Source organism: Papaver somniferum, unplaced genomic scaffold, assembly GCF_003573695.1.
Source record: "Papaver somniferum cultivar HN1 unplaced genomic scaffold, ASM357369v1 unplaced-scaffold_135, whole genome shotgun sequence".
Lineage (NCBI taxonomy): Eukaryota > Viridiplantae > Streptophyta > Magnoliopsida > Ranunculales > Papaveraceae > Papaver > Papaver somniferum.
In genome coordinates, this window is record NW_020622713.1 from 1,990,260 (window position 1) to 2,015,393 (window position 25,134).

General features: G+C 38.0%; 1 protein-coding gene and 1 pseudogene across 1 annotated transcript; one reads left to right on the plus strand and one right to left on the minus strand.

Annotated features, from left to right (window-relative positions):
- Window positions 1-10,901: 10,901 nt before the first annotated feature.
- Window positions 10,902-11,001, minus strand: LOC113334278 (annotated as a pseudogene).
- An 11,526-nt stretch (window positions 11,002-22,527) lies between these two features.
- LOC113333871 lies at window positions 22,528-24,162 on the plus strand. Its single transcript, XM_026580240.1, has 4 exons — window positions 22,528-22,542; window positions 22,656-23,040; window positions 23,415-23,494; window positions 23,599-24,162. The coding sequence occupies exons 1-4, from the start codon at window positions 22,528-22,530 to the stop codon at window positions 24,160-24,162; spliced, it is 1,044 nt and encodes a 347-aa protein (XP_026436025.1).
- Window positions 24,163-25,134: the final 972 nt, after the last annotated feature.

A 25,134-nucleotide genomic window follows, 5' to 3' on the forward strand; every position in this document is an offset into this window, starting at 1 on the left:
CAGTTTAAGAGGGAGAAACATTTGTTGTCGAAGACCTCGAAGACCCCCCCTCTTTCTTCAACAATAGTACCTATTACCAGTTATCCTCATGATGATGTTCCTGAGGTAAACATAGATCTTGTGATTAATACTAACAATTCTTGTGAATTAACTGAGACAAACAGGTATCAGTTACCACAACGGAATAATCGTGGAGTGCTACCGGATCGTTTTTCTCCTGAACCAATAAAGAAGGTGAAATACCCAATTGCGAACTACATGTCTACTCATAGATTGTCAGAAGCTAGCAAAGCATTTTTCTACCAGATGTAAGATATTACTATTCTCAGAAATGTAGAAGAAGCATTATGTGATCCAAAGTGGGCTAATCCGACGACAGAAGAGATGGTGGCACTAGAGGAAAATGGTACATGGGAAATAGTATCATTACCAGAAGGGAAGAAACCAGTTGGCTGCAGGTGGGTTTATACTATCAAGCATAATACAGATGGCTCTATTGATAGGTGCAAAGCAAGACTTGTGGCTAAAGGGTTTACCTAGACTTATGGTATTGATTATCAAGAGACATTTGATCCTGTCGCAAAAATCAATACTATTCGAGTATTGTTGTCTTTAGCAGCAAATTTAGGCTGGCCGCTACGACAATATGATGTCAAAAATGCTTTTTTACATGGTGATTTGCAAGAAGAAGTCTACATGACACTACCTCCACGTTATAATGCTCCGAACATTGCAAACGCGGTTTGTAAGCTAAAAAAGGCCTTATATGGTTTGAAGTAGTCTCCTAGAGCTTAGTTTGGTAGATTTCGTCTAGTAATGAAGAAATTCGGATACACACAAAGTAACGTTGATCATACCTTGTTCATGAAAAGAGTAGGTGACAAGATAACTGTACTTATCATCTATGTAGATGATATGGTGGTAACAGGAAATGATCCTGAAGAGATGGATAAACTGAGGAGTTTTTTGTATTCCGAGTTTGATATGAAGGATATGGGTGGACTTAAATACTTCTTGAGTATTGAAGTTTCACGATCTGAGAAGGGTATTTTCTTGTCTCAGCGAAAATATGTGATTGACTTGTTGAAGGAAACCGGTATGCTTGGTTGTGAGCCGATTGGGTCTCCTATGGAACAAAATCATTGCCTGGAAGAGTATTCTAATCAAGTACCGGCTGACAAGGGGCAATACCAGAGGTTAGTTGTCCGTTTGATTAATCTTTCCCATACAAGACCTGATATTGCCTATGATGTGAGTGTTGTGAGCAGATTTATGCATAATCCGGGTCAACAACATATGAATGCAGTCATTAGAATACTGAGATATTTAAAATCCGCACCAGGAATAGGGTTGATGTTTTCAAAACATGGGCATCTTGATGTATCGGGTTACACTGACTCGGACTGGGACGGAAAAGGTGGTAGTAGAAGATCGACATCTGGCTACGTTACCTTCGTCGGAGGTAATTTAGTAACATGGAAATCTAAGAAACAACATGTGGTTTCTTTGTCCAGTGCTGAAGCAGAATACAGGGAAATGGTGAAAGGCATTTGTGAATTATTACGGTTAAGAAGGCTTATGGAGGAACTTGGTTTTCCTACTGTAAAACCTATGAAATTGTTTTGTGATAACCAGTCAGCGATCAAAATTACAGAAAACCCGGTACAACATGATCGAACAAAGCACGTGGAAATTGATGGCAATTTCATCTATGAAAAACTCGAAGAAAACATTATTGAAGTACCATATGTTCGTAAAACACAACAGTTAGCAGATATTCTGACCAAAGCCGTATCAAGTAACATATTTAACGATTCACTTGTCAAGTTGGGCATATCTGATATACACACACCATCTTGAAGGAGAGTGTTGAATAGTTAAGTGTGAACACCTAAAGGAGGTGGTAGTGTGAACACTTAATTAATTAAGTGGGAACATACTTGTAAGGATGTAAGTTTACTTTTTCTATTTTTTCTTCTCTTCCTGACATGTATGCATGTTATCTCTTAGGCGTGCTTGTCTCCCCGCCAAGACGTGTTATCTTGGTTAAGCTCCGCAAACACGTTAGTACAGAAGATGTATTTGATCTCTTTGTAATATGTGTATATATACACCAAATTGGTGAGAAGATGTATATACAACAATTAAGCTTTTATATTTTGAACCTTAAGTTTGAGTTGGTATCAGAACTTCCACGGTGAAGATGAGTATTTCAATATAGAGTGAGTGCTTCTTATCGATCATTATTCCGCTGCTATCTTAAGGTTCATTTTTTAATTTTTGTTGACAAGATTATTTTATCTTCAGTATCTGATTTCATATCACTAATTTACTGTGATATTTATTGTCCTACAATTGAAGTTATTGTCCTTGATCTAGTAAGAACGTGAGTAAAATTAATTACTACTCTTAGAAGTCAAAACTGTCTTAATTTCTTTATCGTAATTATTTTTTACTATTTGATGTTTATTTCGTCATTCCTACTAGTGATAATACTGGAGTTGTTATTACTTTTGTGATGAATTCGGTACCTTCTCAGGAGCCGACTTCGATTCCTTATGGTGTAAAATTGAATGACAAAAATTTTACTCTTTGGTCTCAAATTGTATCTATGTTTGTCTCAAGTAGAGGCAAAAATGGACATTTAACTGGCTCTACCAAACAACCCACTAAAGGTGAATCGACATATGATGAATGGTGTATGAAAGATTCTCTTGTTAAAGGTTGGCTTGTTGGTGCTATGGAGCCAGAACTAATGAATGTACTCATTTGTTTACCTACTTCAAAAGATGTTTGGGACGCAGTGAAACATCGATATTATGAAGGGACTGATAAATCAATTCTCTATGATTTATCTCGAAAGGCTATGGAAACAAAGCAAACGGGTCGACCCGTGGCTACTTTTTATTCTGATCTTACGACTATTTGGCAAGAACCAGATTATCGTAAGCCAATTACTTTTACCCAAGCAGATGTGATTAAAATTCGCAAAGCAGAGATTGATGAAGAGAGAGTTTATTTATTTCTTGCTGGTCTTGATGATTCTTATGATTCTGTCAGAGGAGAAATACTTCGTAGTGCTTCACTACCTGGACCCGAAATGGTTTTTTCTATTGTGAGGCGTGAAGAACAACATCGTAGTGCCATGATGAATCGATTTGTTTCCCCTCAAATAGCAATGACGGTAAACAAATTTGGGAATTTTTCGCAACAATCTTCATCACAAAATACTGGTGGAAAATGTACTTATTGTGGAAATGGGAAGCACACTGTTGAAAACTTCTTTAAGAATAATGGTTATCCTGAGTGGTGGAATACTCTATCAAAAACTAAAAAAGGAAAAGGCAAAGCAGCTATCTATTCTACTGAGATGACAACGTCAACAACAACTACTCCAATAGTTGATGAACTTCCTTCTGTTATAGATCATCTTGTTCCCAAAGAATCAGGTAATATTGGCCTAGCTCTAATAGATGCTAACTCAAACAAGGATCATGGTTGGATTCTTGGTTATGTTACCACTAACCATATGATATTTGAAGCATCTATTTTGAAAGATGTGTGCCCACTTGATTGTTCAACGGTATATAATGCCAATGGAGTTCCATACCCGGTTACTGGAGATGGGAGAGTTGATTTGAATTCTTCCTTAACTTTAGAACATACTTTGTTGATTCCTTCCCTTTGTAACAATCTTTTATCAGTATCACAAGTGACCACACAATTAAATTGCGTAGTATTAATCTATTCGAATTTCTGTTTTCTTCAGGATCTCAGCAACGGGAAGATAATTGGGCGTGGTACTAAGAAAGGGGGGTTGTATTATGTAGAAGATGTGTGTGAAGGGAGGTCTTTATCAGCTAAGGGGTCCTCCCATGCAAATGAATATCAGATAAAATTATGGCATCACCGCTTAGGTCACGTTTCTTTTGGGTATTTACAACATTTATTTCCAACTCTATTTTCGGGCTGCAAACCTTCTGATTTTAATTGTGAAACTTGCATCTTAGCAAAAAGTCATCGCACTACTTATCCTGATAGTTTTAGCAGAAGATTAGTCCCATTTGCTTTGGGTCATTCTGATGTTTGGGGTCCCTGTCGAGTTACTAGTAATTCAGAATTTCGTTGGTTTGTTCTTTTTTTCGATGATTGCACTCGTATGACCTGGCTTTATTTGATGAAAAATAAAAGTGATGTTGCTGGTATTTTCAAATCTTTTCATATTATGATTCAAACACAATTTTCTACCACTCTAAAGGTCCTTCGTTCGGATAATGGTGGAGAATATATCAATGAAACTTTACAAGGTTATTTCCAAGAGCATGGTTTAATTCATGAAACCACTTGTCCTTCTACGCAACAACAAAATGGTGTTGCGAAAAGGAAGAATAGGCAATTACTTGAGATTTCTAGAGCTTGTTTAATTGGAGAAAACATGAAGCCAGATTTCTGGGAAGAAGCTATCACTAATGCAGTGTATCTTCTTAATCGTGTACCCACTAGTGTTTTCAAATTTCAAACACCTTTAGATAAATTGGTGTTCACGCCTTAACGATAGCTTATGAAGATTTTATGCTTGGTCTGAAGGTGATGGCTAATCTTGATTTATCTAGTTGGTATCTTGGTTGCACAACAGACTCGAGGTTGTTCCTGAAGTAAGTTAATCTTCTCATGTAGACTCTTCATGTATTCTGATTTGCTAGGTCTTCGTATAATAATCTTCGTTATCTGCGTTAACAGGGGTGCACTGTCGAATCCTTCATTGGACCTCTAACTAAAAAGCGCTTGAAAGTTTAAAATGTTTTTGGATGTTCGGGTTGGTTGAATCCAAAATTGAACACATCTGTGGAAATTCAGTATATTTTGGCAATTAGGTTCCTTCTAAATTTGACACTCACTATTGGTGGTGTACATTTAAAATTCTGTACTTAATTTGCAACCAGTTATTTCTAATGTTGTTCTCTGCTTTTCTGGACATATTCTAAGCACTTGAAACTTTGTACTTGTTGCGACTGTTTTCTGTTCTGTTTTATCGCAGAAATTGAATGCATGCTCGTTTTATGTTCCCATTGCTCGGCTTACGTATTTGTTGAATAATCAGATGTATATAGGTGTGCATAATGTGACATTGAATCGTATGTTTATGTATCTCCTTGAACTTCTTTCGTTTGCATGACCCTTAATGTTGGTAGTACTTTGAAAATCTTGAACTCATGCTTGGCAAATTATGTTGACCATACCTATTCAGTATTCACACAAGAAACTCTTGTTGTTGATTTGAAAGAGCTATCCAATATGGCTTATGAAGATAACATCATTTTGTCGGGCGAGGAGACTAGAGGAGAAAATCCATTCGTACATCTCTCAATCTCAAAAACGAAGTGATGCGTACTGTTTCCTTGGTTTAAACAATAAATAATAAACAAAAAGGACAAAGATAGGAAATAAGGGATAGAAGGGTGTAAAAGAGTAAATACGAAATAAAATGGCAGAAATGGTATATATGAAATACCATTATGCATCATCCTTCCCTCCTTAAATGAAATTCGCCATCGACTTGTCCATCTCTTCGGCATTGTTACCTCAATATGGAACCAAGTGCTTAATATTAAATACGTCGGGCGTATAAATTGAGCTTGGTAAGTTGAGTCGATAAGCATTATCATTTATCTTTTCTCCAATTGGAAATGGTCCAACCTTCCTTGCCTTAAGCTTGTTCTTTAGTAAGAACCGCATAAACAAGATCTCCAACTTCAAACTCAACCATGCGTCGTCGTTGATCAACCTTGTTCTTGTATTTCCTTGATGAAGCTTATAGATGCTTTCGGGTTCTTTCATGTATAAAGTGGAGTTGAGAAACAAAGTCTCCCGCCTTAGCATTTGTCCTTTTCAAATCCAGTACTAAAGACAAGTCAAGTGGTACTCTTGGATTGAACCCATACACCACCATGAATGGTGAATAACCACTACTCTGGTTCACCGCATGGTTGTAAGCAAATTCCGCCTTGCATAAAACTTGGTCCCATGTCTTCAAATTATCCTCAACCAAACAACGAAGAAGATTACCTAGGGAACGATTTATCACTTCGGTTTGTCCATACGTTTGAGGGTGATAAGCGGTGCTAAAACTTAAATTGGTCTTGACCAACTTCCATAAAGTACGCCAAAAATGCCCCACAAAACGACTATCTCTATCCGAGATGATGTAAGAAGGAATACCATGTAAACGATAAATCTCTTTAAAAAAGAGTTGAGCTACCATGACCGCATACGTTGTCTTTTTACAAGCAATGAAATGAGACATTTTGGAAAAACGATCTACCACTACAAATATTGAATCCATACCACTTTGAGTACGTGGAAATCCCAAGATGAAATCCATGCTCAAATCTTCTCATGAACGAGAAGGAATAGGAAGTGGCATGTATAATCCCGCATTAGTGGTCGTTCCTTTAGATACTTGACATATATGACATCTCTTCACATATCGATGAATCTCCTTCCACATTCCCAGCCAAAAGTATGAGCTAGAAACCAAGTTCCAAGTACGAGTAGTCCCCATATGCCCCTCATCGTGAAGCTCCTTAATAATTTTATATCTCAAGCTTGATTGCAGAATGCAAAGACAATTTTTCCGATAAAGGTACCCATCGAAAAGAACATAATCACCATTTTGGAGTGAACTTTCATCAACCATAAGAGGATCAAAATAAGTATCATTTTTTTAGAGCTCCCGAATATCATCAAATCCCAAAATACAAGCCCTCATTTGTGTAAGAAGAGAAGTACATCTACTCAAGGCATCCACTACCTTGTTTTGTACACCCGACTTGTGCTTGATGGAAAAAGTAAATTGTTGCAAATAAGAAACCCATTTACCACGCCCCGGCTAAGATGTGGTCGGGCCACATACTCAAAGTATGTGTCCCCTTTTCTTTTTCCTACATGTATATAAACTTAAATCATGCCCCCTCCAAATCCCCGCAAAAAATTCACATTTTGAGAAAAATAGGAAGTTAACCAAAAAAAGTTAGTTAAATACTTTTCTAATAAAACTGTTTTGAACTTTATTTTTTACTTTGTATACGTGTCAAAAAAAGAAAAAGGGCCACATACTCTGAGTATGTGGCCCGACCACATCGTAGCCGAAAAAATAAGATGCACTCATTGTGAATAAGATAGTGCCTCCAATGCTTGAGTGCTTGAACAATAGCATAAAACTCAACATCATAAGTGCTATATGCAAGTATAGACCCATTTAGCTTTTCACTATAAAAGGCCACCGGTTTCCCTTCTTGATAAGAACCGCCCCAATGCATAACTTAGAAGCATCACAATGAAGTTCAAATGGTTTATCAAAATTTGGTAATATTAAAATTGGAGATGTACTTAACTTTATTTTCATCAATTCAAAGGAGTCATCCGCTTCTTGATTCCATGAATACTTGCCACCCTTCAGGCATTCGGTTATTGGAGCCATTATTCCACTAAAATTTGCAATGAATCGGCGATAGAAAGAAGCTAACCTATGAAAACTTCGAATATCAAACAAAGTTTTTTGCTTGGGCCAATTCCTTATGCATTCCTGATAGACACATTTTTGTGTCTAATTTGTCTCGATTCTATAATTGATAGTGCTCATTTTTGTACTTATTACGGTGTTTTATGTGTGTGTAGGTATTTTTGGCCAATAATCATTTTTGGAAAAATCGGCTCGAAAAGTTGGTAAAAGCGCCCGGAGGACACATGTTATTCGGACTCTCACTATGGATAAGGGGTACCCCAAATTACTAAGGGGCACCCTCAGGACACCCTCAAGGCAGCTTTTATTCGCACCCCTGCTCTGGATAGGGGGCGGCTCTTCTTCACAATTCAAATGAAACTTTTTGGCGGGAAGCTGTTGCAGCAGCGAAGCAGATCTGGAGATCGAATTTTGAGCGATTTATAAGGAGATTCAATGGCTTATTTTCGTTGGACTAGACCTGTGATAGCATAACAGGGTCGTTGTGATTGATTGGACCCAACCGATTAGGCTAGATAGGCCGGAAGAAGCAAACGGAGGAGGTGAAGTTTATCGGAGTTGTTATCGTCTTTTGGGTGAGATTATGTCGGAGTTTGACGTGGAGATGGATTGGGATTATCTTGATTCATCGAAACAGGGTTGGTAATCCCTTTAGATTCGAAAATAGAGGAGGAAATCATCGAGTAGGCTAAAACAGGGAGTTCCGTGTATTCTCGGATATTTTGGTTTATGTATGGAAGTACCAGAGGATTTTACATTATGAATTGAGTCCTTATTCAGTCTACAGGGAGTACTTGAGAGTTTGGAGAACCAAGTTGACGCGTAGATAAGCTTGGAAGGGAAAGAAATCCCGATACTTGAGGTGGAGAAAAAGATAAGAATAACCGAGGATTTCTTGAGATTCAATCGAGCTGTTGGCTATAAAAAGGTTGCTTCAAGTCACAGAGAGGGGCAGAAAACTTTAGGAGAGGTTTAGAAGAGAACAGAGAGCAAAAATCACGAGTTGCAGGAAAGTTGTTCTGCTGGTGCTGCTGAAGAACACGAAGAACATCAACCCACGCCCAACTGTCGCAGAACACTGTCGTTGTTCTACAGCACTTCGCTTCTATCGTTGTTGTAGCAGACTTATTCCTTCTGTTTCTCTTGTAACAGTCGATCTGCAACACATATAAACGTTGCGATTGAACTGTTTTACTCCCTTTGAGTCTCTTCACCTTTGAAAACACCTTTTGAGCAATGGAAAAATATTTTGAACCTGTTTTTGATATGAGGAGCTAAACCCCATTGCTGAGGCGATAGAGGAAACTATTTTTCCAATAAAGAGTGGTATTTTCTATTTATCTTATTTATTACAGTTATTTATATGATTATTTGCCTTGTTTGAGAATTGTTTTAATGATTTTTATTCAACAATTGTGATTTCCATTGATGGTATATGCTTGGACTTAGGTTTTTGATATCCCATGCTTCTGATTTACACTTGTTATTTTAAAAATCTACTTGTTGCAACATCTTAGAATCAAATTAAACGAAAAAATTGAATAGATATAAATATTGGATTTAAATCACTTTGAACTTGGAAAATAGTGGAATCTTAGCCTCATTGTTCTTTTAATATTGATAACAACATCATCTTTGTTTGAGTTTTCTATTTTAGTTTTAGAATTTAAGTCTATATTTTATCCTTCGCAAGTCTGAGAATCGAACCACTTTTATCACTATCTACAACCCATCAATGTTGGCGCCGCCGACGCGGATTTGCTTTTAGGGTTTTAGACTTATTTTTTTCTTTTATTTTTTAGGTTTTTATTATTTTTGTTCTTTTTTACGTTTTTGGGTATTTATCTTTTGTCTACAGGTTTTGGATCATAAAGAGAATTGAGCCAAAGAGTTTGGTGATTTCGTAAAGATTGGATCTTAAAGCATAAAGACTTGGAGCGAAAGATTAAAGCGAAAAGAACGGAAAAGAAAACAATTTCTTTTTAGTTATTTTTCTTTATTATTAAAAAAGAAAAGAAAAAAGAGAGAATTGTATTAGGATTTGTTATTTTTGTAATTTTTTCTTTTCTTTTTGGACACTTGGACATTAAACTTTGGACATTATTATTTTTAAACCCTAAGGAAGGGTTGGTTTAAATATAAACTGTGTGCAGAGAAGGACGGTGATTACAATATCGCCTCGGCCCCTCGGGTTCGTACATGACATAGGAGTCGTGGCCCGAGTCGACTTCAGCGGTTCTTCGCCCGTCTGGTACGGGAGGTAAGTTTTTCGAAACACCCGCGAATCCCCTGTTAGCGGGTTTACTGTATTCATTCGTTTGCATATATGCTGAGGACTTGAAAACGGCTGCTTTAATTTCCTAGTAAAGGGCAAGGACTGGCCATACAAGATAAGGGTTCAGATTTCATCACCGTTCTCTTCTTGCCCGCCTTAGGAAAACGAAACCAAACGCGAACCTAAGCCTAAAATTTTGACTAGAACGAGCCTATAGGGTAACGAGCTTAATAGGAAAGTCGTTCGAAGAATATTGGTTACTCTTTTGAGCATACTTCGAAGTTCTTGAAGGTTTCTGTGAGTTGAATGCGTGACTGCGCCGCCTTGTAACCGGTGAGGCCTTGGGTATCAAAGCTCCACTAAGCTTCCCTCACCTCGATTCAACTTACTTTGACTCGGATTGATTCCATAGGGGTTTTCTCAGATTGTAACGATTTCCTTTTCGAAAGAATAGAAGCTGGTCTAGAAACAATCTAAGTGGAGTCATCATGCTTTTTGTTTGCTAGAAATTTAGGTTTGATTTGGTTGAGTCAGCATTGTTTTGTGTTTGCATAGAATTCCCTACCTTATTTTGTTGCATGCCTGAACGTAAAAGAGACGCCCTAGGTAGATTTGTTAAAGAGAAACCTAGTAGTTCTAAACGTCTTGATTACCTCAATTTAGAAAGTCCAATTCGTGAAGATTCCGTTTTTGAACATCCGTTTGAGGAAAGAATCCCTGATAGTCCAATAGAGCCAGAAATGGAAACTTTGAAAGCCTTGTTGAATCCTACTAGGACTACTCGTCCCTCGTGTATCAGGTTACCTGAAGCTGAAGCAAATTATGAACTTAAGCCTGGAACCTTACAGTTGCTCCCAATATTTTTAGGGAAAGAAAATGAAAACCCCTATTTCCATGTTAGGGACTTTGAGGAAATTTATAGTACCCTGAAAATTAGAAACCTTGATGATGATGCTTTAAAACCCAGGTTATTCTCCTTTTCCTTAAAAGATAAATTCAAGTCGTGGATGTATAGTTTGTCTTCCGAATCAATTGAAACCTATGAACAACTTACATCTGACTTTTTGAACAAGTTTTTCCCTAGGAACAAAACCTCGTATATTAGGACGCAAATCTGCACGTTTACACAACAGGAGGGAGAATCTTTGTATAGGTATTTGGAAAGGTTCAATGATTTATTAGCCCAATGTCCTCATCATGGTTTAGAAAAGGTTAGGTTAGTTCAGATCCTTTATGAGGGTTTAGATTATCCCACCACAACTACAGTAGAGTCCATGTGTACATGTGGGTTTGAAAACCAAACAGTTGATGATGCGATGACATATTTGCATGAAATCGCCGAAAAGACCCAACAATGGGAAAGCAATAGGGTACCCCAGAAAACAATTCTTCTAGGCAGGGGAAACGTTAATAGGGTAGAAGGAAGCTTTGAATCAGATGCCAAAATTGGTGCTATAGCGAAAAGGTTAGAAGCTTTAGAAGTGGGTCACACTAGTGGTAGATTGGAGCCGTTTTTGGAAGGCCAGAATAATGAAGAGCAAGCAAATGCTCTCTATAATAACGCTAGGTATGATAACCGTCAGAAGTTTGACCCATATTCAGAAACCTATAATCCTGGTTGGAGAAACCATCCGAACCTTTCATGGTCTAAGGGCCAGAGTCAAGGTCAGTTTAGTAATTCTAATGCTCCCCCAGGTTTTGGTTACACTAAGAATTCATCAGGCCCAGAAAACAAAACGACTAGCTTAGAGGAATCTATTAAGATGTTAGCAAAAACTCAGGATATGTTAGCACAGAGCCAAATTAGTTTTCAACAGGAAACCAAGCAGAACTTTCAAACTAATGCTCAGAGCCTTGCTAAGCTAGAACTTCAAGTCGGCCAAATAGCTAAGACCTTAAGTGAGAAAGATAACGGAAGGCTCCCTAGTCAGACTACCCCCAACCTTAGAGGAGTTCATGAAGTAGGTGAAAAACCATCGAATCAATTGAATGCTATTAGAACCCTTAGGAGTGGTAGAGTAGTAGACAATCAGGTAACCATGCCCGATAGTGAACATACTGTAGTTCACCCCTCAGGATCTCATCCCTCAGGACCACTAACTGAGGGGACTGATAAAATTTCCGATGATGCCAATTCGGTTCCTGAGAGGTCTGATTCTGTGCCTAGAGCCCCATTTCCCCAGCTATTAGCATCAACAAAGAAGGAATCGAACTTTAATGACATATTGGAGGTTTTTAAGCAAGTTACCATAAACCTTCCTTTATTAGATGCAATTAGGCAAATTCCTGCTTATGCCAAGTTCCTTAAGGATATGTGTACGCGAAAGCGAAAACTTAGCGTCCATAAGAAAGCCTTTTTAGCTAGTCATGTAAGTTCAATCATTCAGAACACTACCACTCCAAAGTACAAAGACCCAGGTTCCCCAACCATTGCTTGTACAATAGGTAAACACCGGGTAGAAAAAGCTTTACTTGACTTAGGAGCCAGTGTGAACTTACTGTCGTACCATGTGTACTTACAGCTAGGACTTGGTGAAATGAAACCTACTCAGATAACACTGCAGTTAGCTGATAGGTCTGTCAAAATTCCTCGAGGTGTTATCGAGGATGTTCTTATTGAGGTCGACAAGTTTATTTATCCAGTGGATTTCGTGGTCCTAGATACCCAACCTGTCCCTGACCCAGAGAACCAGATACCTGTGATTTTAGGTCGCCCATTCTTAGCTACGTCTAATGCGATCATAAACTGTCGAAATGGTGTGATGAATTTATCCTTTGGTAATATGACTATCGAAATGAACATTTTTAATGTCAGTAAGCTACCTTATGAGCTAGATGACACATGTGTTAAAGAGGTGAATATGATAGAATCCTTAGTTCAGGAGTCATTACCAAACATCTTGTCTGAAGACCCATTAGAGAGTTGTCTATCCCGTTTTGGTTTAGATTTTGACGATGATAGTACCATTGAACAAGTGAATGCTCTATTAGATTCTACCCCTGTGTTAGACACTGATAGATGGAAAGCTAGGTTCGAACCATTACCAGCTTCTGAGACTACCTCAGTTCCTTCCTTAGAAGAGCCCCCTAAGTTGGACCTCAAACCACTACCAGACCTGAAGTATGTGTTCTTAGGCCCATCTGAGACTTTACCTGTGATTATTGCTGCCGACTTGGATAGTGATCAGGAAAGTAGGCTAGTAAAAGTACTTCAAGATAATAAGGAAGCTTTAGGGTGGTCTATAGCAGACATTAAGGGTATTAGTCCTACCGTTTGTATGCATCAGATTCATTTAGAGGAAGACTCCAAACCGTCTAGGGAGATGCAACGTCGACTGAACCCTAACATGAAAGAAGTAGTTCGAAAAGAGGTGCTTAAGTTGTTAGATGCGGGTATTATCTACCCAATTTCAGACAGTAAGTGGGTCAGCCCCGTTCAGGTTGTTCCCAAGAAATCAGGTATCACTGTAGTCCAGAATGAGGATAATGAGTTAATCCCAACCCGAGTGACCACGGGATGGCGTGTCTGTATCGACTATGAAATTGAACAAGGTCACAAGGAAGGATCACTTTCCCCTTCCTTTTATCGACCAAATGCTAGAGAGATTAGCTGGATATAGTTTCTATTGCTTTTTAGATGGCTTTTCCGGATATAATCAGATCGTTATTGCCCCAGAAGACCAAGAGAAAACCACTTTTACCTGTCCCTTTGGTACATTCGCGTATAGACGCATGCCTTTCGGGCTGTGTAATGCCCCTGCGACTTTTCAGCGTTGTATGATGAGCATATTTTCTGATATGGTAGAACGGTTTTTAGAGGTCTTTATGGATGATTTTTCAGTGTTTGGTTCATCTTTTGATGAGTGCTTGCATCATTTGACATTAGTGTTGACTAGGTGTAAGGAAAAGAATTTAGTGCTTAATTGGGAAAAATGCCATTTCATGGTTAAATCAGGAATTGTTTTAGGGCACATCATTTCTTCAAAGGGTATAGAGGTAGACAAATCCAAAGTTGACCTTATTAAGACTTTACAGGTCCCAAAAACCGTAAAAGACATTAGGTCATTCCTAGGGCATGCAGGTTTTTACCGTCGATTCATTAAGGATTTTAGCTTGATTTCTAGACCTCTTTGCAATTTGCTTGCAAAAGATGTTAAGTTTGTCTTTGATGATGCTTGTTTAGAGGCTTTTGAGAAGCTTAAAAATTTACTCACTACCGCTCCCATAGTCCAGGCACCCAACTGGAACCTACCCTTTGAGATTATGTGTGATGCTTCAGATTATGCTATAGGCGTTGTGTTAGGTCAACGAGTAGACAAATTACTTCATGTGATTTACTATGCTAGAAAAACTCTGAATGATGCCCAATTGAACTATACAACTACAAAGAAGGAACTGCTAGCCATCGTGTTTGCCTTGGATAAGTTTAGATCCTACCTATTAGGTTCTAAGATCGTAATCTATACCGATCATGCTGCTTTGAAATACCTTTTGTCTAATAAGGACACCAAACCTAGATTGATTAGGAAGATCCTATTGTTACAAGAATTTTCTCCAGACATTAGAGACAAAAAGGGTGCTGAAAATATAATAGCAGACCACTTATCCAGGTTAGTTGTTAGTTCCCCTAGTGATGCCCTTCCTATAAGGGATAGCTTTCCTGACGAACAATTGTTCTCTGTTTTCCAATCACCTTGGTATTCAAATATAGTGAATTATCTTGTTACTGGCCGTACCCCTCAACATTGGGGTAAACAAGATCGTTCTAGGTTTTTAGCCGAGTTTAAGCATTTCTTTTGGGACGATCCTTATTTGTTTAAGTATTGTCCCGACCAGATTATTAGGAGATGTGTACCTGAGAGTGACCGGTCCATTATTCTCTCCTTTTGTCATGAACATGCTTGTGGAGGTCATTTTAGTGCTAAGAAGACTGCTGCTAAGATATTGCAGTGTGGATTTTACTAGCCTTAACTGTTTAAAGACTCCCATAGTCACTGTGTTTCTTGTGATCGTTGCCAGAGGTTAGGAACCATTTCCCGTAGAAATATGATTCCTTTGAACCCTATTTTAGTGATTGAGGTCTTTGATGTGTGGGGCATTGATTTTATGGGTCCATTTCCTAATTCTTTAGGTTATCTTTACATACTTGTCGCTGTAGACTATGTGTCTAAGTGGGTTGAGGAGGTTCCATGTAAAACAAATGACCATAGGGTCGTAAGTTTTTGAAAGAGAATATACTTACACGTTTTGGTACACCGCGAGCTATAATTAGTGATGGGGGTTCACACTTTTGTAATAGACTGTTTGCTCTGTTAATGAAACAATATGGTATTACCCACAAAGTAGCTACCTCGTATCACCCACAAACTAGTGGTCAGGTAGAGGTTTCCAATAAGGAAATTAAGCGTATTTTAGAGAAAACAGTTAATCCCAATAGGAAAGACTGGTCGTCGAGGCTTACTGATGCCTTATGGGCTTACCGTACCGCGTTTAAGACACCCATTGGAATGTCACCCTACCGTTTAGTATTTGGCAAGGCATGTCACTTGCCTGTTGAGTTAGAGCATAGAGCCTATTGGGCTATTAAGCAGTTGAACTTTTCACTTGACAAGGCAAGAGCTCACAGAAATCTCCAGCTCAATGAGTTGGACGAGATTCGTAGAGATGCATACGATAGTGCTAAGGAGTATAAGATCAAAATGAAACTTGTGCATGATAAGAATATTTTACGGAAGTCATTTTCTCCAGGTCAAAAAGTTCTTCTGTATGACACTCGTTTACATCTATTCCCCGGGAAACTGCGCTCTCGGTGGACCGGTCCTTTTGTGGTCCGTACTGTTTTTCCTCATGGCGCTATTGAGATTGAGACATCAGATGGTACTAGTTCTTCAAAGGTTAACGGTCAGAGATTGAATCCCTTTTTAGAGCCTTTTCCTACAGGTGATGTTGAGGAGGTTCCTCTGGAGGACCCTGTTTACCCTTGATTGACCATCGAGGCGATTTGTATGTTGTATAATATTTTTGTCAGTTTTTGGTTTCACTTCACCCAGGCCTAGTTAGTAAGTTCGCGAATGATTCGCGAATCATTCGCGAATTTTTCCGTATCACGAATTTTACCGTCTTATTCGCGTACGTTTGTAACTCCGAACCCAAATCGCGTATTATGTGGCATTCCCGGATTATTCGCGAATCGTTCACGAATTTTACGTATCCCGAATGATACGTCCGCTTAATTCGCCATAAATTCTTTAGCTTTTGCTTTTCAAAGACTCCACTTTTTGGGCTTTACTGCCTCCCGAACATACACGACCGAATATTAGACGTGTTGTAATTTTTATGAAACAAAAACGACTGAAGAGATTTGAAGGTGAAGGTGAGAGAGATCTCAAACTCACTAACCAAGCATCTAAACCACCATACGACGTCCTCTTGGATAACTAATGTTGTATATATTATTAATATCATCATATTGAGTTTATTTTTTCCTTAAATAACTCACACATATGCATAAAAATTGGTCTATGACCTTATAAATACAAATTATTTGTTATATATAGATACCGAATTTTCAGAGCCGAACTCACATTTATAAATCGAATTATACACGTACGTATGCCGTTCCGAATTAATGACGAATCACGTCCCGTTGACCGAATTTTGGACCGAATCTGAATTTTACAAAACCGTATAATACTCGTACGTTTGTCGTTCCGTACGTTTGCCGAATCTCGAATTGCTAACTAGGCACCCAGGTACTATCTTTCCAAACTCTCTCTTTACTATTTCCTCATGTTACTTATATTTTTGGCACTGTTCTTTCATTCGAAACATTGAGGACAATGTTAGATTTAAGTTTGGGGGTGAGGTAGAAACTTTTTGTTTTAAATAAACTCCAGAGCCTAGAAATTTATGCATATTAAGGATAGCACTAACCAACCTAAGTGGATGGAAGCATTTTGGTTGTAGGAGTTGAGGCAGCAATCTGATTAGATGGAAACATCTAGAAGAGTTCATAAAAGCACAAAGCTCAGGTGTTAGAAATAACATGATAGTTTCACCATATCTCGTTGATTCCTTTTCACTTCTATTTTTATTTTATTTTGTTTTTAAACTATGTTACTCTAAGTGATTAGGTGGGGCTCACGATTCAAGTTGTTACCAATGCTAGGGTGAATTAGAGTGATTGAGATACCATAAAAATAATAAATAAATAAATAAATAAAGTTGAAAAAAAAGAGAGAGTTGAAAAAAAAATTGAGACCAGACCATTTGACCAAAAGGAATAAATTCAATAAAGTCGACCACTGGTACCCTTGTATATGCCAGCTGTGTTGACCTAGAGTTAGGATTATCAATCACTGGTTCCCTTGTATATACCAGTTGTGTTGATATTAGTCAGACTAGTATCTCAATCCATTAGGATAGGTTCATTTTGGCGGAGGCCTTCAGACAGATATGGGAAACGCCGTTCACTTAGTAAACATCAAAACCATCTACGTTTTTCTATATCCATATCTTTATCTATCCATGTGATTGGTTTGACTCCGAATATTAATGTCCATAGTGCAACTATCTGAGTAGAGCTCTGTCACTTTATATGAATTTTAGTATGCCAACCAAGGAGATTCTTTAGTGCTTTCCAAGGTTCTGCGTAGATAGCTAGGGTCTGGAATATAAAGGTTTTGTGGGTAGACCTCTGGTAAGCCCTCCCGAGACTATAACTCGGCCACTAGGGACACTTAGGGGTTTAAAGGCTTATTGCATACGCTAAATGAAATCGACGATTCCTGCGTCAGTGAGTTAGGATTTTATTTTTCAATTTCATCTTTGCTCGAGGACTAGCAAATAATAAGTTTGGGGGTATTTGATAGACACATTTTTGTGTCTAATTTGTCTCGATTCTATAATTGATAGTGCTCATTTTTGTACTTATTACGGTGTTTTATGTGTGTGTAGGTATTTTTGGCCAATAATCATTTTTGGAAAAATCGGCTCGAAAAGTTGGTAAAAGCGCCCGGAGGACACATGCTATTCGGACTCTCATTTTGGATAAGGGGTACCCAAATTACTAAGGGGAACCCTCAGGACACCCTCAAGGCAGCTTCTATTCGCACCCCTGCTCTGGATAGGGGGCACCTCTTCTTCACAATTCAAATGAAATTTTTTGGCGGGAAGCTGTTGCAGCAGCGAAGCAGATCTGGAGATCGAATTTTGAGCGATTTATAAGGAGATTCAATGGCTTATTTTCGTTGGACTAGACTGTGATAGCATAACAGGGTCGCTGTGATTGATTGGACCCAACCGATTGGGCTAGATAGGCCGGGAGAAGCAAACAGGGGAGGTGAAGTTTATCGGAGTTGTTATCGTCTTTTGGGTGAGATTATGTCAGAGTTTGACGTGGAGATGGATTGGGATTATCTTGATTCATCGAAACAGGGTTGGTAATCCCTTTAGATTCGAAAATAGAGGAGGAAATCATCGAGTTGGCTAAAACAGGGAGTTCCGTGTATTCTCGGATATTTTGGTTTATGTATGGAAGTACCAGAGGATTTTACGTTATGAATTGAGTCCTTATTCAGTCTACAGGGAGTACTTGAGAGTTTGGAGAACCAAGTTGACGCGTAGATAAGCTTGGAAGGGAAAGAAATCCCGAGACTTGATGTGGAGAAAATGATAAGAATAACCGAGGATTTCTTGAGATTCAATCGAGTTGTTGGCTATAAAAAGGTTGCTTCAAGTCACAGAGAGGGGCAGACAACTTTAGGAGAGGTTTAGAAGAGAACAGAGAGCAAAAATCACGAGTTGCAGGAAAGTTGTTCTGCTGGTGCTGCTGAAGAACACGAAGAACATCAACCCACGCCCAACTGTCGCAGAACACTGTCGTTGTTCTACAGCACTTCGCTTCTATCGTTGCTGTAGCAGACTTATTCCTTCTGTTTCTCTTGTAACAGTCGATCTGCAACACATATAAACGTTGTGATTGAACTGTTTTACTCCCTTTGAGTCTCTTCACCTTTGAAAACACCTTTTGAGAAATGGAAAAATATTTTGAACATGTTTTTGATATGAGGAGCTAAACCCCATTGCTGAAGCGATAGAGGAAGCTATTTTTCCAATAAAGAGTGGTATTTTCTATTTATCTTATTTATTACAGTTATTTATGTGATTATTTTCCTTGTTTGAGAATTGTTTTAATGATTTTTATTCAACAATTGTGATTTCCATTGATGGTATATGCTTGGACTTAGGTTTTTGATATCCCATGCTTCTGATTTACACTTGTTATTTTAAAAATCTACTTGTTGCAACATCTTAGAATCAAATTAAATGAAAAAATTGAATAAATATAAATATTGGATTTAAATCACTTTGAACTTGGAAAATAGTGGAATCTTAGCCTCAGTGTTCTTTTAATATTGATAACAACATCATCTTTGTTTGAGTTTTCTATTTTTGTTTTAGAATCTAAGTCTATATTTTATCCTTCGCAAGTCTGAGAATCGAACCACTTTTATCACTATCTACAACCACATAAATTCCACTTTATCTTCATCTACCGAAATCCCATCCTTACTATCCACATAACCAAGGAACAAAATTTTTTCGGTCATGAATGCACACTTCTTCAAGGTAGCATAAAATTGTTGCTCCCGAAAAATCGTGAGAACTTCACGAAGGTGACGTATATGAGATTCCATATCAGTACTATAAACAAGTATGTCATCAAAGTAAACAACCACACACTTCCCAATCAACGGTCGAAGTGCTTGATTCATGACTCGCGTAAATGTACTTGGAGCATTTGAGAACCCAAATGGCATAACCATCCATCCATACAAACCATATCGAGTCTCGAAAGAGGTCTTCCATTCATCCCCCACCTTGATACGAATTTGATAATACCCATTTTTAAAATCAAGTTTGCTAAAAACACATGCTCCACTTAATTGATCAAGTAAGTCATCCAAACGAGGAATTGCAAATCGGTACTTCAATGTGATTCTAATGATTGCCCTACTATCCACACACATACTCCATGAACCATCTTTCTTTGGTACTAACAAGGTCGGTACCGCACAAGGCTAAGACTCGGTCTTATAAAACCTTTGGCTATAAGCTCTTCAACTTGGCGTCGTAATTCTTCATGTTCTTTGGGACTCATCCGGTAGTGGGATTTGTTGGGAAGACTTGAGCCGGGTACTAGATCAATTTGGTGTTGCGCATCTCTTAATGGTGGTAATGCATCCGGTAAGTCGATAGGAAAAACATCTTGAAATTCTTCGATAATTGGCTTGACTAGCGGTGGCACAAAATCATACGATGGAGATTCTTTAACATGAAGTATATATAAAACCTCTGAATCATCCAACTCTTCTATGAACTTGTGATAAGTAAGTAGATTTTTACCATCACCATTTTGTGGCTTAGGCATAAGCTCACGATTGGGTACAAGAGTCAACTTCTTATTGCTCTACATGAACGAATAGTTGTTTGTTCTCTTATCATGATTCACAAACCGATCATATTGCCAAGGTCGGCCAAGAAGTAAATGACATGCATCCATCAAAACAACATCATACCAAACTTTTTCTACATATTTGTTACCAATAGAAAAATTAATGAGAAAACGTTTAGTGACTTTTACCTCGCTTCCTTGGTTAAGCCATGATAGAAAAATATGGAGAAGGGTGTTCTTTAGTCTCTAACTTCAACTTGCAAGCCACTTCTTCGGAAACGATATTTTCACAACTCCCCGAATCAATCACAAGCTTGCAAACTTTCCCACCAATTGTGCAAGTGGTTTGAAAAATGTTGTGGCGTATCCATCGATCACCTTCATCGAGTTTTGGAGTAAAATAGTTATGCAACACAACCAAACACGGTCCTTGGTCACCGGTGAGAAACTCCTCTTCCACTTCTTCGTCGGGTTCTTTATCAAATATTGGTGTCTCCATAAGATCCAAATATACATCACTTTCATCATCACCATGAACAAGTAAGTTCTTCCCCAGACGATCACTCTTCCTACAATCATATGCTTTATGTCCTTCGTCTCCACACTTGTTACATTTACCTTTAAAGAATTGTTGAGAAGTATTGGATTTTGATGGAATGTTAGTAATTGGAGCTCGATTAGTTGGAATCTGAGAAGTAGTATTTTTAACACCTCCTTGAGTGTGAGTACTCCAATTGGTATGTGAAACTCTCCTTGCATATTGCTTCTCCAAAGATAATGCCCTTTGATAAGCTTCCGACACCGAATAAATATCAAATAAGTTTAAAGTATCTTGATATTGCATTCTCAAACCTCCTATATACCTTGCTACAAGTTGTTCTTCCGTTTCGTTAATATCGTTCCTTGCAACCAATTGGTTAAAACTCTTTGGTGTAGTCATTAATCAACTTGGACCCTTGCCTAAGATTTTGGAGTTGTTGATAGATAAGTCTTGTATAATTATGGGGTAGAAATGCAAGTCTCATATGTTTCTTAAGCTTCTCTGAAGATTCAATTTTAGCTTGACCTCTTCTCAACCTCATTTTTTTTATGTTGTTGCCACCAAGCGTCGACTCTTCCTCGAAGTCTTGTTGCAACCAACCCAACTTTCTTATTTTCGGGCACTTCCTTGAAATCCAAGGTCTCTTCAACCGTTGCTAACCAATCAACAAATTCTTCTGGAGCTAAACCCCTATGGAATTCCGGAATATCAACTTTGAGTCCACCTTCCCATCGGTTTGAAGTAGTAACATTGTGGTATCTCGGTCTTTCTTCAAACATTTGTCGCCTTCCTTGTCGATGAACATGACTATCAAACGAAGTGGTCTCCTCATCCGTCACTTCTTCTTCATAATTATGATGTTGACTTCTAGGTTGATCTTGATGGATATTTAAGTTACCAAGTCTTAAAAAAAAATCTTCCAATTTTGCATCCATTCTTTGTTACATTTCATCAAACACTTCAAGCTTAAAAACTTCCAATTCTTTTTTCAAAGAATTTTCACCTTGATTAACCCTTTTTCTTGGAGCCATAATGAAATCACAAGGAGAATGAACCCAATTTGACAATATTACACAAAAAAGATTCAAACCCCCAAGCTAATAATTAAAATATTCTCCCTAGTAAAGATCTAATTTGTACATTGCGCCAGAATAGCTACTAATTTGGTGAATTCCATAACAAAATTTTTTACTCCCATTTACTTGCATGTTTATGTAATTCTGGTATATGCTGGGGACTTGTCAGACGCACCATCGAATTTCCTGGCTATTAGCTGGAGACAATGTAGAACCCTGAAAACTCGTCCGAGCAGGGTATTTTACATTTACTCGCCGAGTCAGTAGTAACTCGGACGAGTCAAGAGTTTTACCGAGTCACTGAGTAACTCGGCAATACAGGGTCAAATTAGTAAAGTCAGTTTCCAAACATCTTTATAAGCTGAAAAAACCCTAAAAAAAGAGTAGCAGTATAGGCACAAGGAAGGAGCAGTGGAGGCACAAGGAAAGCTCAGGTTTTTTTCTCTCTGATTACTTTTCTACCATTTTTCTTCTAAATCTTCTTCCAGATATAATCCTTCTACAATTTCTTTATCTTTTCAGTAGAATATAACCAAGCAAGCTACCAAGAAAGCTAAGGTATATTGAATTCTCCTTATTTTTAGCATTTATACTTACAATCTTATCTTTGTCTTCAATTCTTCTTCCTGCTGTCAGTTGTTAGCTAATTCATCATTAATGTTTTCTGAATCTGTTTGCTAGATATACTAATTAGTCTAACTCAATTGTACTACATAAGCTATTTAATGTCTTCTAGCCTCAATTATATATGAGTGATTCGATGTATTTAATGTATAATTTAACAGGTTAATGAAGCTTCAACCTCATCTACTGATGTCCATGAAGGTCGTGATATGGCTTGGGAATGTGCTGAATATGATAATCGTAAGCTAAGGCGCATCAAATGTAAGTGGTGCAGTCATATTATGAGTGGTGGGATAAATAGATTTAAGAATCATATTTTACAGATAAAAGGGAAAGTGAAAAGTTGTCCTAAGGCTACACCTGAAATGATGAAGAAAATTAATGACAAGAAGAAAGAAAAGATTGAGAAACAAGCTAACAGGAAGAGAATTGATAGAATATATAATGAGGATATGTCAATTATTTTGGAAGAAAGTGATGATGAAGTGGTGGCAGTGGAGTCTATGGAGACCAAAAAGAAGAAACTTAAAATGAGTGATGTTAGAGGTGCTCTGATTTGTTGTTTAAATCAGATCCTCAAAAGGCGAAACAAAAATTAATCAAAGAATTCCAACTAGCTAAAGAACAACTGAAATTAAAATCTTGGGATGCAATTGGAGCATGGAAAACTGGATACCATTCAATGCATTCCGGTGCCCATCGTTTAAAGAAATGATCTATAAAAATTGGAGAATATGGTAGAGCAATGCCGCCACCGTCGTATCGTCAGCTAAGAACCAATATCTTTTATAATCAGTTGAATGAAAGAAAGAAGTTTGTAGAATAATTTAAGGAACATTGGAAGAGATTTGGGTGTACCCTAATATCTGATGGCTAGAAGGATCAAAAAGAAAGACAAATTAAGTCTATTGATACTTCAGAGATAACCAAAGATGCCGAATACATTCACAAACTCCGCAATGAAGTGATTGCCAAAGTAGGAATAGAAAATATCATTCAAGTAAGTTAAAAACTTATTTCGTAAATTCCTGATTCATTTATAAGTTTATTACAACCTTTATTATTGATTAGTAGCTAATGAGTTATTGTTTTCTTTCATCACAGTTCATATCCGATAACGGCTCAAATTTTAAAGCTGCTGGCAAAGCTTTAATGAAAGAACACCCTACGCTATTTTGGACTCCATGTGCTGCTCACTATATCAATCTAGTCATGAAGGACCTTAGCGAACAGATTCCACGGATAATTAAATCTCTTGGCAGGGCCAAGTCACTTTTTTCTTACATCTACAACCATGGAGCAGTATTGACAATGTTTAGAGAGTTGACGAACAACAGTGAATTGCATAGATCTACTAACACTCAGTTTGCTACACAATATTATACATTGAGCAGTCTTTTGGAGTACATACATGACTTGCAAGTGTTGTTTGTTCAAGAAAAATGGATGAAGTCTAAATACGCAAGGACATCAGATGGCCATAGACAGATGGCAACAGTTTCAAGTAATGAATTTTGGGAGAATGTTACTTTTTCCTGTCAAGTGTTGGGTCCACTAGTAGAGGTTGTGAGGATGGCTGATACTGAAAGAAAACCTTTTATGGGCTATGTTTATGAAGTTGTGTCTAGATGTAAGGAAAGAACGGAAGAGAACTTAAAGAGAGTATAATGCAGCGATCAAACAAGGAAGAAATTTTTTGAAATCTTTAGGTGGGAAAAGAAGATTTGTCATCCCTTGCATTGTGCTGGTTTCTATCTAAACCCAAAGTTTTTCTATAAAATACTATCTGAGAAGATTGACAGTGATGAAACGTACCGAGTTGTGAATGAGGGACTTTGCAAGGCTATGGAGTGACTTATACCTGATACTAAAGATTTTGATCAGGAAATGCTTGACTTGAGGACTTACACAGATGCGGGACGTTTACTAGGAAGCTGTTCAGCTATTAGGACAAGAGATACGATTGTGGATGGGGAAAAACGATTTGCTGGTTTTTACGGAATTGAAGAGTCAACCGTGTGGAGACTCCTTGAACCGAGCGAAATGTTGAACTTTACACAGATGCACTGCAAGAAGGGAGTGCTTTAAGTTCGAGAGATCAATATGTAAGACCCTGGCCTAAACCAAAAACAATGGTCGTTCCAGAGTCAATTCGGTCACAAGAGAGGATGGGTTGATCTGTAGGAGGGAAGCTGAGAAATGCGTGAGATCAATGTTGATCTGATATTGTAGGTGTGTTGTGAATTCAGCGTAAAAATGCCCTGAATGATTGAATTTTGCTCAATTGAGAGTAATTTCTGTGAGTTCGTGTAGACGAAATATTGTCTGTATGAACTTTGATGAGAAATTGCTCGTCTTAGTGAATGTTGTTCGAGTGTTCGAAAACTTTTATCTTTTCAATCAGGATTCAAGGACATTTTATAATGCCGGAGTTGAAAACACCATGATCCCATGAAGTGTGACAGTTGCTGGAATCAGAGAATGGGAAATGGGGAAATTATGTTAAAACCAATTACTCATCATGCGGATACTTGGTTAACTTTCCACCCACTACTTTGCTGACTCTTCCAACTGATTGCACGACTTGCTCACATTCTCATCGTGGATGAACACACGTGCCGTAGACCGCCAGACCAAAAC